Below are 10,598 nucleotides of genomic sequence, written 5' to 3'. Positions count from 1 at the left end.
CGCTATATACTCATCATCGTTTAAATCATAGTCGTCTTCATCATCGTCATCATCATAAGAAAAAGGAACCGTCATAACCCTTGAACTCACAACGCCACCATCGCAACCCCAATCGCCGCTGCCGCAAAAACCGACATGGCAATTGGAACTACCGCCACAAAACTCGCCTTACTACTACTCGGCGTAACCTTCTCCGTCGTGCCCGCCTGTCCACTTGCCGTCGCCGTACACTGCTGCTCCCCACAGGCATAACCCTGTGGACAACAGTTCCCCCCCGCACTCGCAGCACAGCTATACCACGCACTGGGACAACTCCCCGTGCCCGTCGTGGGCGCCACAACGGTAACACCATTCGTATCCACGACCGTACCCGTAGGAAGAACGCACGAGGACCCTGTGGTCTGGCAGTCGCGGCCGACGCGGCAGCAGCCCGAGGGGTAGTAAGCGCTGCAGACGTAGAAGCCCTGGGGGCAGACGTCTGCACTGGTGGCTTGGGCGGCGGTTGTAGTGCCGCTTGTGGGACGGATGGGGGCGTCGGGCGCGCGTGTGCTGGTGGGGGTGTCGCCGATGCAGGAGGCGCCTGTTGCGCAGGTGCGGCCGGTTTGGCAGCAGCCGCCGCCGAGGGAGGCGGGGCAGGAGAACCAGCCTGTTGAGCAAGTGTATGCGGTGCGGGAGGAGGATGAGGTGGGTGGTGGGGTTGTGCTGGAGGGGGAGGGAGTGGTGGAGGTTTGGGCTGCTGTTGAGGTTGGGGCGGGGGGAGCAGCGGTGGTAGAGGAGGAAGAGGGCGGGATGAAGGTTGTTGATGTGGCTTCTAGGACGCCTGTGCGAGTTAGTATTTACTTGATCACGATATCTTGTTGGTGGTGTGTTTTGGACTTACATCCTACGCCCTGGCATTTGAATCCAGGCATACAGCATCCTCCGTTTGGTGAACCGGGGCAACTTGAGTATCCGCTCGCAGTATCACAGCTGACGTTTCCGGCGCAAGTTTGTCCTTTGGGGCAACATCCAACATTTCCGGCGTCAGAGTTACCACTGGTGTTTATGCAATTGCTTCCTGTACCGCAGCAGACGTCTGGCGCCCCAATCGACTCGCAGCTATTCGTTCCCTCGGGACATTTGAATTGGCGTTTAAGCAGCACATCTCGAATGTGCATGCGCGCTAACCAGTCCGACTGGGCCAGCGGTCGCAAAGGCGAGACAGCTTGTACTGCGAGATTACCTAGATTGTCCGAGTCGGATCTCCGAGACTGTTGCTGAGGTTCCAAGGCGAATATCCAATTGTCGAGCATAAACATTTCCCCTTCGTCCAGGCTCATTTTCTTGACTCCAATCGGCTTCTCATGTTGCAATCTCTGCGCGACGCTCAACCCGCGCTTCGCATGCACCTCATCCTCGGGAAAGTACTTTAGGTGCTTGGGTACATTGTGCGGCCATTGTTGCTGGTGCGAATCGGCTTGGGCGGCGACAACAGATGAGGTTGCGCACAGGGCGATGATAGCCGGCGGTAATGAAAACAGGTGATGCAAATGCATTTTGAAAGTCTAAGAATGTGATGTCTCTTTGGTACGGACCCTTAAAATTCAACAAAACGAAGCATGTCAGATTCATGGGAAAAGCATGGTACGCGTGCGGTGTGTCGTCGAGGGTGGCTGGTGGGACCGATGCAAGCGTCGGACCCAGGGAATTGGCGAGGCTGGTATGCGTTGGCGCTTCACCGCCAATGATATTCAAGGGAGCATGGAGCTGCCTGACTAGAACAAGACAATGCGCCGCATCTATCGGGTATTACTGTAGATCAGAATGGTGCATGGATTGAGTTGCATGGATGCAGGGTAGGAGGCTATTGGACGTCATACTTAGTGGTTGGGGGTTTGCCGTCCCACTAATTCCGAAAGCATTCCCGGTCCCTCGACCATCCAACGCTGAGCCTCGATCACGACTACGTTGCTTACGCGTTGAGTAAGGCTTAGATCTTGTACGCAGAGAACAATATGTCTTTGCTCTTTGGCTTTGGTTCATCATCTTGTGTGAAATCCTACAAACAATGCACTTCGGGACAGGCACATTATGATCATGTTTAAAAAATCAATCCATTGGACTCGAATATGATAACTATACATAAGATCGGTAGAGTCGTGGTATAGGGCGAATAGCACCGTCATTCGATCGCCCGTTACCAATTCCGACGCATCATTCCATACATGTCTACTTCTGTACCGCACACGTGCGTTGCAGATCCAGGCCTTGCAGTGATACACCTCTAAGCCTGGAGACCCTTCCTAGCTTTGTGCTCGCTCATGCGCGAGTTCTTCAACATAGCTACCCACACCAAGCACGGGACAAGTGCACAAGTTCCAAAGATGACCATAGTCTTCTGTGTGTCAGCAAAGGCTCGGACCACAGCCTGACGCTCTGGACTATCCCATGGTGATGCCAACTGAGCGTTAATGTCACCATAGAGTCGAGCAACCTCGGCGGGAGGAGCGCGAGGAAGATACTCGGCAATCTTCTGGGGTACCATCTGGGCCCAAATCGTTGCGCTAATAGATTGGCCGATGGCACCACCAACTGCAGTGATAACGTTGAGGAGCGCGATGCTGACGGCTACTTGCTCATGCGGTACAGCAACCATAATGGCGACTTGCTCGACATTGTAGAGCATTGCACTTGCCATGGCGCCAAAGACCTCGACTACAATGAGGACTGCAACATTGCTGCCTGGAGTACGGAGATAGATCAACAGGCCAGTCATGAGGATCTGGATAGGAATCGCGACGACAGCTCCCCACTTGTAGGTGTCGGTATACTTCATTGCAAAGCTGACAATGATGGCCCAGGTACAGGAGACAATGTTGAAGATGTTGGTGATATAGCCTGCTTTTGCGACGGAAAGCTGGAAGACGACCTGGAGGTAAGACGAGTACATCATTCGGTAGGAGCTAGTCAAGTCAGTCGGTGTTGTCTTCAAGATGGACATTGAAAACTTACTAGAAAGCAATCCATGAGTTTCCGCCCAACAGGCAGGCCGCAATAACGGAACGGTCCTTCATAAGGTTGAATGGGAAGAACGACTTGCGAGCGTAGAAGCGCTCCCACACTACGAAGAGAGCAACGAGCAGTGTTCCGAAAACGATCATACAAATGACCATGGGCGAAGCGAAGCGATCTTTCTGATATGCAGCGAGCGGGAATGGAAGAAGGAGAAGCGAGAAGCCACCGCATACAAGGATGAGTCCGACGACTGAGAGGTGTTAGCACTGCGAAAACATTCTAAGCAAGAGTACTCACCATCAAACTCGATGCACCAGTACTTGATGCTCTCTACCAGAGATCTATGTGTGCTCTCACGCTTGAGGACACCCATCTTCTTCGCCCGTCTACCCATGAGCCAGAAAACTCCCCAGAAAGTAAGCGAGAAGACTGGTGTCAAGATGGTAAACGTTCCATAACCCCAGCGCCAGCCACCATGCTTGAGAAAGACCTCACCAAGCTTGGGACCGGCCTAAGTATGAAGAAACAATGTTAGCGAGTGGACTGTGTGGATAGGAACATGACACTTACAAACGTGTTGACGACATAAGGGAAACCCGTGAAAGCCATCCAGATGAGGCGGTTCTTCATGAGCGAGGTATCGGCGATGAAGATGTTGAAGACGTAGTCGACACCGTTCATACCGGTCCAGTAGATGACTTGGGCTGCGCAAAACGTCTCTACATCCTGGCACTGGGCCATGAGCATCAATGCTGAATCAATTGTAAGCCACTGTAGAGTATATCAAGGGACACGTAAAGAAAGCTGGCAAGACTTACAAATGACGATGCAGATCAAGCAGATGAGAAATCCCTGAGGACGACCAACAAGATCAATGAACTTGGCCAATGGCAACTTCGAAACACCTCCGACAATGTTGGCAACGATATCAGTCATGGCAGTCAAGCCGTGCTTCGCGAAGGTCGACGTAACGTAGGGCTTCCACGTGAAGTTGGCCTGCTGCTGGAGGGAATTGATGAACGAGATGAGCATGATACTAAAGCACAATCTCAGTAAGTGACTCAGTTGGAACAGCTGATGGGAAGAAAGTGTACTTACGCGGCGTAAGCTGCAATCAGCCAGTTCTTGGTCCAGACGACAGTGACAGCCTCCATCTCAGCGGGGCCCTTGGGCTGCTCCACATCGATCCTGTTAGCGGTGGGGGTGGTTACAATCGATGCTTCGCTACCATATCTATCCGCAGTGGGATGCTTTGCGCTGCCGCCAATGGTATCATCACCACGGGCGAACTCGCGCTGCTCACCAATGCCCATACCCGCAAGCTTCTCCATCTGCGGCGCGTATCCGCTCGCCATGATGACTGGTAAACTAAAGACGCAACTGTTAAAGCCGACTGAATCAGTCGCTGGAGCAAAGAGTGTGGGAGGGGTGGGAGCAAAAGGTGGAGCAGAGGGGTGAGGTGTTATTTACCTTTGAGCGTAAAAGCCGTGATTGATGAGACGTGATTGATGTGTGATGGACTCGACAAGTAGTTGAAGAGATCTTCAAAGAGCGAGTATGAGGAGGAAAGAAAATCGAGGTAGAAGACGATTGCTATATAAGGGCTGGGGGCTGAGCGCCGTGGTGATGAAAGTGAAGTAGAAACGCAGTGGCCAGACCCAATCTAACCCCTCACCATGAGCGATAAACAGTCCAAGCGGGGGTCACGGTCGATTTTGGGCAAACGCTGTGCATGTGAACGGTTGGGGAAGGGGCGTCTGGGACCCACTTGCCTCAGTGAATGCGTCAGTCAGGAACAGGTGAGACTACAGCAAGGTGGCCCGTTCAGTGTAGCTGCACTCCAATTGGGAAGCCGACACTGTCAGGGAGTATTATTAGACAAGATGTTTATCAAAACACAGGCCAATTGACGTATGCGATATTCTGTAGTTGCAATTGAAGTGTGATCTTGCTTAGAGTTCCATTGTGTAGTCTCATCTAACGCACAGTGTATATCCTTGAGCCATCACTCACTCCAACTACTTCTCACATGAAAGAAAGACCTTGGCAACAAACAAGAAACACGAAAGTTGAACACGGCGAATTTGACCTGAATAGCATATCATGTTTCTTCTACTCGGACGCTCGAGTTTAGTCTACTAACACAAACTTCTGCTGTGCGCGTGGCTACCATGTCACAAAGGACCGCCTGCCCAAACCTTTGGAACCCATATCATCGTCACAGGGTCATCTCCGGAAATGTCCGCTACAGCACTGTAAACAACCCCCTTATGATGTTGAATGCGAACACTCCACTGCTATGCTCCGAGAACCCCAGTACCATCGCCAACGCCGAACATCCTCCCCCAGATTCCTTCATAAGAAAATTACACTAAGACGTCTGAAGGCTGACTTGCTCTACACCCCTCGATACTTCCTCTTCTGCCGTCTTTGCTGCAGGTCCATCTTGCCCCTTCTCAGCAGCCTCGACAGTCTTGTCACCACCAGCGGCCTTCTTTGCCTTCTTGCGCTCCTTCTCCGCCTTCTTAGCCGCCGCCTTCTTAGCCTTCTCTTCCTTTGCTTTGCGGGCCTCTTCACCTCCGAACTGTTCTCGCCACTCTTGCTCCTTTTCAGGCTTGATTTGAGTGAAGAGGTAACCGGCAGTACCAATCTTGTGGCCAACGGGCAGCGAACGTGCCTCCCAAGTGTCTGGGATGATAAGGAATTCTGCGTTGAGTTGCGAGAGGATGGCGTTAGTAGTGTCAGGCCTGTCGCACAGTTAGCCATGTGTTCAATAGCGTCAGTTTCATAGTCTTGTGTAGCTGTATACAAAGGCTCTCCGTGTCACGCGGAATGACCCTCGCCGATGTGTGTACAATGAATATTCCGGATATCGCCATCCCGAGCATGCAAACAACGTAAAAGAGATATTTCACTTACATATAAGGTTGAATCAGACTGGCAAGGAGATGGATCTGGCTTAGCGCAAGTCCGACAACAGCGGCGCATCGATCTGGCTGCTCAGTGGCCAACTTGTTGTCTAGGCGGTTATCTTGCAGAAGCAAGTTACCCAAGCTTGAGACGTGTAACACAGTAGCAAGACCAGCACGGATCTTGACATCTTCCAGCTCTGCAATGTACGTCTTGAGCAATTCGTTAACCTTCTTCTTGTGCTCGGTAAAGTAGGGGTCGTCAAACTTGGTGTAATCAGGCACAACCGAATCGTAGATTTTTGCGTTGTTGACGAATTTGATGACGCGATTGATGAAGTTGCCAAGGTTCTTGAGGAGTTCGTTGTTGTTTGCCGCAATGAAACCATCCCATTCGAACTCGGTATCTCCAGTTTCCGGGCGATGCGAAAGGAGGTAGTAGCGCCACACATCAGATGGAATGCCAGTCTCTTTAGCATTGTTGCCAAATACACCAATGTTTCTTGATTTGGAGAACTTGCCCTTCTCGTAATTCAGATACTCGGTTGTTGAGATGGTGTTGAGCATGGTCCACTTGTCCTTGGTACCAATCTGCGAACAGGGGAAGACAACGGTGTGGAATGGTACGTTGTCCTTGCCCATGAACTGGTAGAGCTTGACTTGCTCAGGGTTATGCCACCACTGCTTCCAATCCTCTGTATAGGTTGCTGTAATCGAGACGTAGCCTATACACGCGTCGAACCACACGTACATGACCTTGTCCTCGTAGCCCTGATTTGGTCAGTTGAGTTCTGGTCAGATCTTAGAGGATTCGTCGTACCTCAAGAGGCACTGCAGTACCCCACTTCAAGTCTCGCGTGATACCGCGCGGTCGCAGACCTTCTTTGAGCCAGGAGGAAGTAATCTGAACACCATTGGAGCTCCAGTTTCCCTCTTTGCTTGCCTTCTTGAACCACTCCTCCTCCAGCGGCTGTAGCTTGTCCAGACAGAGATACACGTGCTTGGTCTCGCGCGGAACTGGTGTTGCGCCATCGAGCTTACACCGGGGGTTCTTCAGCTCCAGGGGGTCAAGGAGATGTCCGCACTTGTCGCATTGATCGCCTCGCGCATCATCGTAGGCGCACAGCGGACATGTTCCCTCGACGAATCGATCAGCAAGGAAGCTCTTGTGTGTTTCACAGTAAGGTTGTGTTGTTGTTTGCTCCTCAAGATAGCCATTCTTGTACAGCTTTGTGAAGATGTCTTGTGCGATATCAGTCTGCTGCTGTGTAGGTGTGCGTCCGAAGTGATCAAACGAAATGTTGAACCACTTGTAGACCTCGCTATGCAGCGCATAGTACTTGTCGCAAAGCTCCTTGGGAGTCACCTTCTCTTCAATTGCCTTTGTCTCTGTGGCCGTTCCATACTCGTCTGTACCGCAAATGTATAGTGTGTTGTATCCTCGTGCGCGCGAGAAACGGGCGAAGACGTCAGCGGAAAGTACGGATCCGACAATGTTGCCCAAATGTGGAACATTGTTTACGTATGGAAGAGCGCTAGTAATGAGCACATTGCGCTCGCCCTCGACGGGCAGAATCTTCTTTGGTGCCTCGGTCATGGGAAGTTGCGTCCTTTGAAGGTGTTAGTGTAATCAAGTTTTGGGAAAGAGGATATCGTCTGTTCTTACTACTGTTTCTTCAAATGGGATATGTATCAATTGTGAAACAAAATAAACGAGATCAGCACGTGTATATCGGAATGTATGCGTCCTCGCCTTGATCTAATAGAGTTTCTGAGTCAAACGCGACAGCCACGGGCTCCGATGTGTGTGGTTGTAGCAGCCCCGCCAGAACCGACCCCGCCGCGCCAACGCCACAAAAATGACCGAACCCTGAATCCGATCTATGCTCAGCGTGGGCCTGAGGGGCAAAGTCCCAAGTACTGCAAATACTATGTTCTACTAGATTTGTAAGCCCTCGAAGAAAAGCAGCTTGGAGGAAAAACACGGCAGTGTCTTCGTCCACAATTAAGAACAACATTGCTTCAAGAGATATCACACAAGGCTACCAAAATTATTCTTTGAACCATCATCCAATGTCTCAGCAGCCGACATCTCAAGATAACGTCTCCGACGACCCCTTCGACACCCTCCTAACCCTGGAAGACACCCTCTACACTGCAGCCTACGACCTCGGCGTCTCAGACGGCGCCCACGCCGGTCGAATCGAAGGCCGAATCTTTGGACTCGAAAAAGGGTTTGAGAAGTTTGCCGCTCTTGGCGAGCTGCATGGGAGGAGCGTAGTATGGGGTTTGCGGCTCCCCGGCCTGACCTCTGAGCCGAACATAAGCAATGTTCAAATCACCAAGTCAGAGGACGGAGGAGCTGATAAGAAAAAAGAGAGCCAAGAGAGAATACCATTGCTTTCAAAGAATGAAAGGCTAAAGAACAACGTTACGCTGCTGCATTCCTTGACGGACCCAGAAACTTTCGACACAGCAAACACTGAAGAAGCAGTTGCCGACTTTGACGATCGGTTCAAGAGGGCTGGAGCCAAGGCAAAAGTCATTGAGCGCATTGTTGGCGAAACGGATACCACTGTGGCGTCGTCAAAGTCACCTGACGGTTCACCCGCCAGAGCAAAGAGCGGGGGACCCGTGCGCATTACAGGGCAAACAAAGAAAGGTAGCGGAAACAAGGGCGATGATAGTATCGAGGACTTTGCGGGGTCGAAGCTGTTGAGGTGAAGTCTTCCAAACACCAACACTCGTGTTACCCAGAACGGTTAGGCTCCACTTTGTATCGGTATCATCCACAGATGCAAGGTGGATTGAGCGGCAGAACGAAACAGTGGGGCCGCATCTCCGAAGCCGCTGCATGGCGCTATCCGGCAAGTCTCACAACATCCATGTACAATGACCTGATCCGAAGCCGATAGAGGAAAGAGCAAGGGAGAAATGGGAAACAAGGTCATCCGCAAGGAAGCCCATTGCACACTGTAACAAACAATGGTGAAGACCAGTTGGCTTCGAATTACTTTGCTATCCTAGAAGGAATCTGGGCGACAACCCAGGTCTCAGCCCAACCACTACACCGTGCTATGACATACGAGATCAGAAAGAAGTTAAAAAGGTCCATCGTAACTAAAAGGATATTGAGAAAGGTGTCAAATCTGAAGTGTGCCGCAAAGCCTCTCGCTCCCTCCCCATTTTCGTGCTAGATGATGCACTGGTATCAAAACGTTCCAAACTACCCTCCGCACGCACTGCCCCCTCAGACACGCAAAGCTCAGACCGGATCCATAGAATAGTGCCTGTCCGAGCGTGGATCCATACGCGGCGGTGGAGGGCCGCCAGGCCTGCCTGCGTTGCTATCGACGCGACTATGGTGCGGGAAGTCCTAGTACCCGTTCATGGTCATGCGCTGGCTGCTCCTGCTAAGCTCGCGATCAGCGGCAGGTGAGATGGGGCGCGAGGAGTGGCCTCCGTGGGCACTGCTCTCCTTGAGCGCAAGCAGCTGCTTAGCACGGAACGATTCGTAGTGGATTTGTGCGGTCGTCTCGATCAGGTCTTGCAAGTGGGTGCGGGTAAGGAAGTTGCGGAGGTATACGAATTCGCAGTGGTTCTCGTCCTCGACTACGACGCGTCAGTTCATTTGCGTGAGAAAAAAAGATGGGTCTGCTGTTGCTTACCATTGATAATACCCCACTTGTTCTGGCGGCCACGGACGTTCTTGCCATTAACAACAACAGTCCTCTCGGAACCGACAACGGCAAAGGGCAAGAGCTCCTGCTACATGTTAGCTGCTGCCCGTCTCAAATACCAGCCCACTTCCAGCATACCTTGATGGCCTGCTTTGCCTGGACTTCCTCGCTGTCATCCTCCTCGTTGTCGTAGGGGTACATGCGCAGGTTGTGGAACTGGAACTCCTCCTTTATCCTGTGCTTGAACTCGGCACGCTCCTCCAGCGTCAAGCTGTCACTCTTGGCAATGACGGGCACGACGTTGACAAACTCGCTCAGCTTCTTGAGGACAACAATGTCAATGGGCTTCAGGGCGTGACCAGATGGCTGGATGAAGAACAAGCAGCAGTGGATACGCGTGTCCTGGAGGTACCTCTCACGCTGAGCGGTGAGCTCCTTGCGGAGGTAGGCGCTGTGCTGGTCCTTGATGTACTTGACAATGGGGTCCCAGCAGCGTTCGTTGTTGATCAGGTCGCCGTAGCCGGGGGTGTCGACGATGTTGAGGCGGAGACGCACGCCGTTTTCCTCGATGATGTGTGAGACGGGGTGGATGGTGGTAGTGCTGCGGACCTCCTCGTCGGGCTGGAAGCGGCCCTTGCTGTCCATAAGGTGCGAGGCGAAGAGCGTGTTGATGAGGGTCGACTTGCCCAGACCCGTCTGGCCTGGTTACACTTGTCAGTGGGCGTGTACACAAGACAGTCATGTTCAAATAGCAGTCCTTACCAACACAGATGACATTGAACTGGAAGCCCCGCTTGATTGACTTGCGCTCAATCTGCTTGGTGATGCTGTCGAAACCGACATAGCTGTCAGGGAAGATGGGCTGCGACTGGTTCTGGTACGCGGCAGCCATTGTGGGCGGTGGGGGCCTCGGGTGGCGGGTATGTAGCTAAGAAGAGATGCGGAGAGTGAATGTTATGGGGGAGCTAGACCTTGTGGCAGACGGACAAGGTAAAAACAGAAAAAGGTAGGGTCT

At 52.1% G+C, this 10,598-nt stretch overlaps 5 protein-coding genes across 5 annotated transcripts; 1 reads left to right on the top strand and 4 right to left on the bottom strand.

The window, feature by feature from the left end:
- Positions 1-86: 86 nt before the first annotated feature.
- On the bottom strand, positions 87-1,535 carry COCCADRAFT_89653 (uncharacterized protein; the record flags this gene model as incomplete). The annotated part of the gene is made up of 2 exons (XM_007711701.1): positions 87-820; positions 881-1,535. 2 exons carry the CDS (start codon positions 1,533-1,535, stop codon positions 87-89), a joined length of 1,389 nt encoding a protein of 462 aa, XP_007709891.1.
- Positions 1,536-2,263: 728 nt separating this feature from the next.
- Positions 2,264-4,349, bottom strand: COCCADRAFT_3030 (uncharacterized protein; the record flags this gene model as incomplete). The annotated part of the gene is made up of 6 exons (XM_007711632.1): positions 2,264-2,942; positions 2,992-3,244; positions 3,292-3,505; positions 3,565-3,746; positions 3,813-4,030; positions 4,093-4,349. The coding sequence occupies 6 exons, from the start codon at positions 4,347-4,349 to the stop codon at positions 2,264-2,266; spliced, it is 1,803 nt and encodes a 600-aa protein (XP_007709822.1).
- A 1,016-nt stretch (positions 4,350-5,365) lies between these two features.
- COCCADRAFT_24297 (uncharacterized protein) lies at positions 5,366-7,500 on the bottom strand (the record flags this gene model as incomplete). Its single annotated transcript, XM_007711647.1, has 3 exons — positions 5,366-5,741; positions 5,914-6,674; positions 6,724-7,500. The coding sequence occupies 3 exons, from the start codon at positions 7,498-7,500 to the stop codon at positions 5,366-5,368; spliced, it is 1,914 nt and encodes a 637-aa protein (XP_007709837.1).
- Positions 7,501-8,015: 515 nt separating this feature from the next.
- COCCADRAFT_75385 (uncharacterized protein) lies at positions 8,016-8,627 on the top strand (the record flags this gene model as incomplete). The annotated part of the gene is made up of 1 exon (XM_007711700.2): positions 8,016-8,627. A coding segment is annotated over one exon (612 nt), but the record flags the coding sequence as incomplete, so codon positions are not given.
- Positions 8,628-9,279: 652 nt separating this feature from the next.
- On the bottom strand, positions 9,280-10,475 carry COCCADRAFT_24296 (uncharacterized protein; the record flags this gene model as incomplete). The annotated part of the gene is made up of 4 exons (XM_007711646.1): positions 9,280-9,515; positions 9,572-9,668; positions 9,722-10,284; positions 10,346-10,475. The coding sequence occupies 4 exons, from the start codon at positions 10,473-10,475 to the stop codon at positions 9,280-9,282; spliced, it is 1,026 nt and encodes a 341-aa protein (XP_007709836.1).
- Positions 10,476-10,598: the final 123 nt, after the last annotated feature.

The sequence above is a fragment of the Bipolaris zeicola genome (genome assembly GCF_000523435.1).
Source record: "Bipolaris zeicola 26-R-13 unplaced genomic scaffold scaffold_32, whole genome shotgun sequence".
Classification (NCBI taxonomy): domain Eukaryota; kingdom Fungi; phylum Ascomycota; class Dothideomycetes; order Pleosporales; family Pleosporaceae; genus Bipolaris; species Bipolaris zeicola.
The sequence above is the reverse complement of the archived record's forward strand: the minus strand, read 5'-3'. Positions and strand labels throughout refer to the sequence as shown.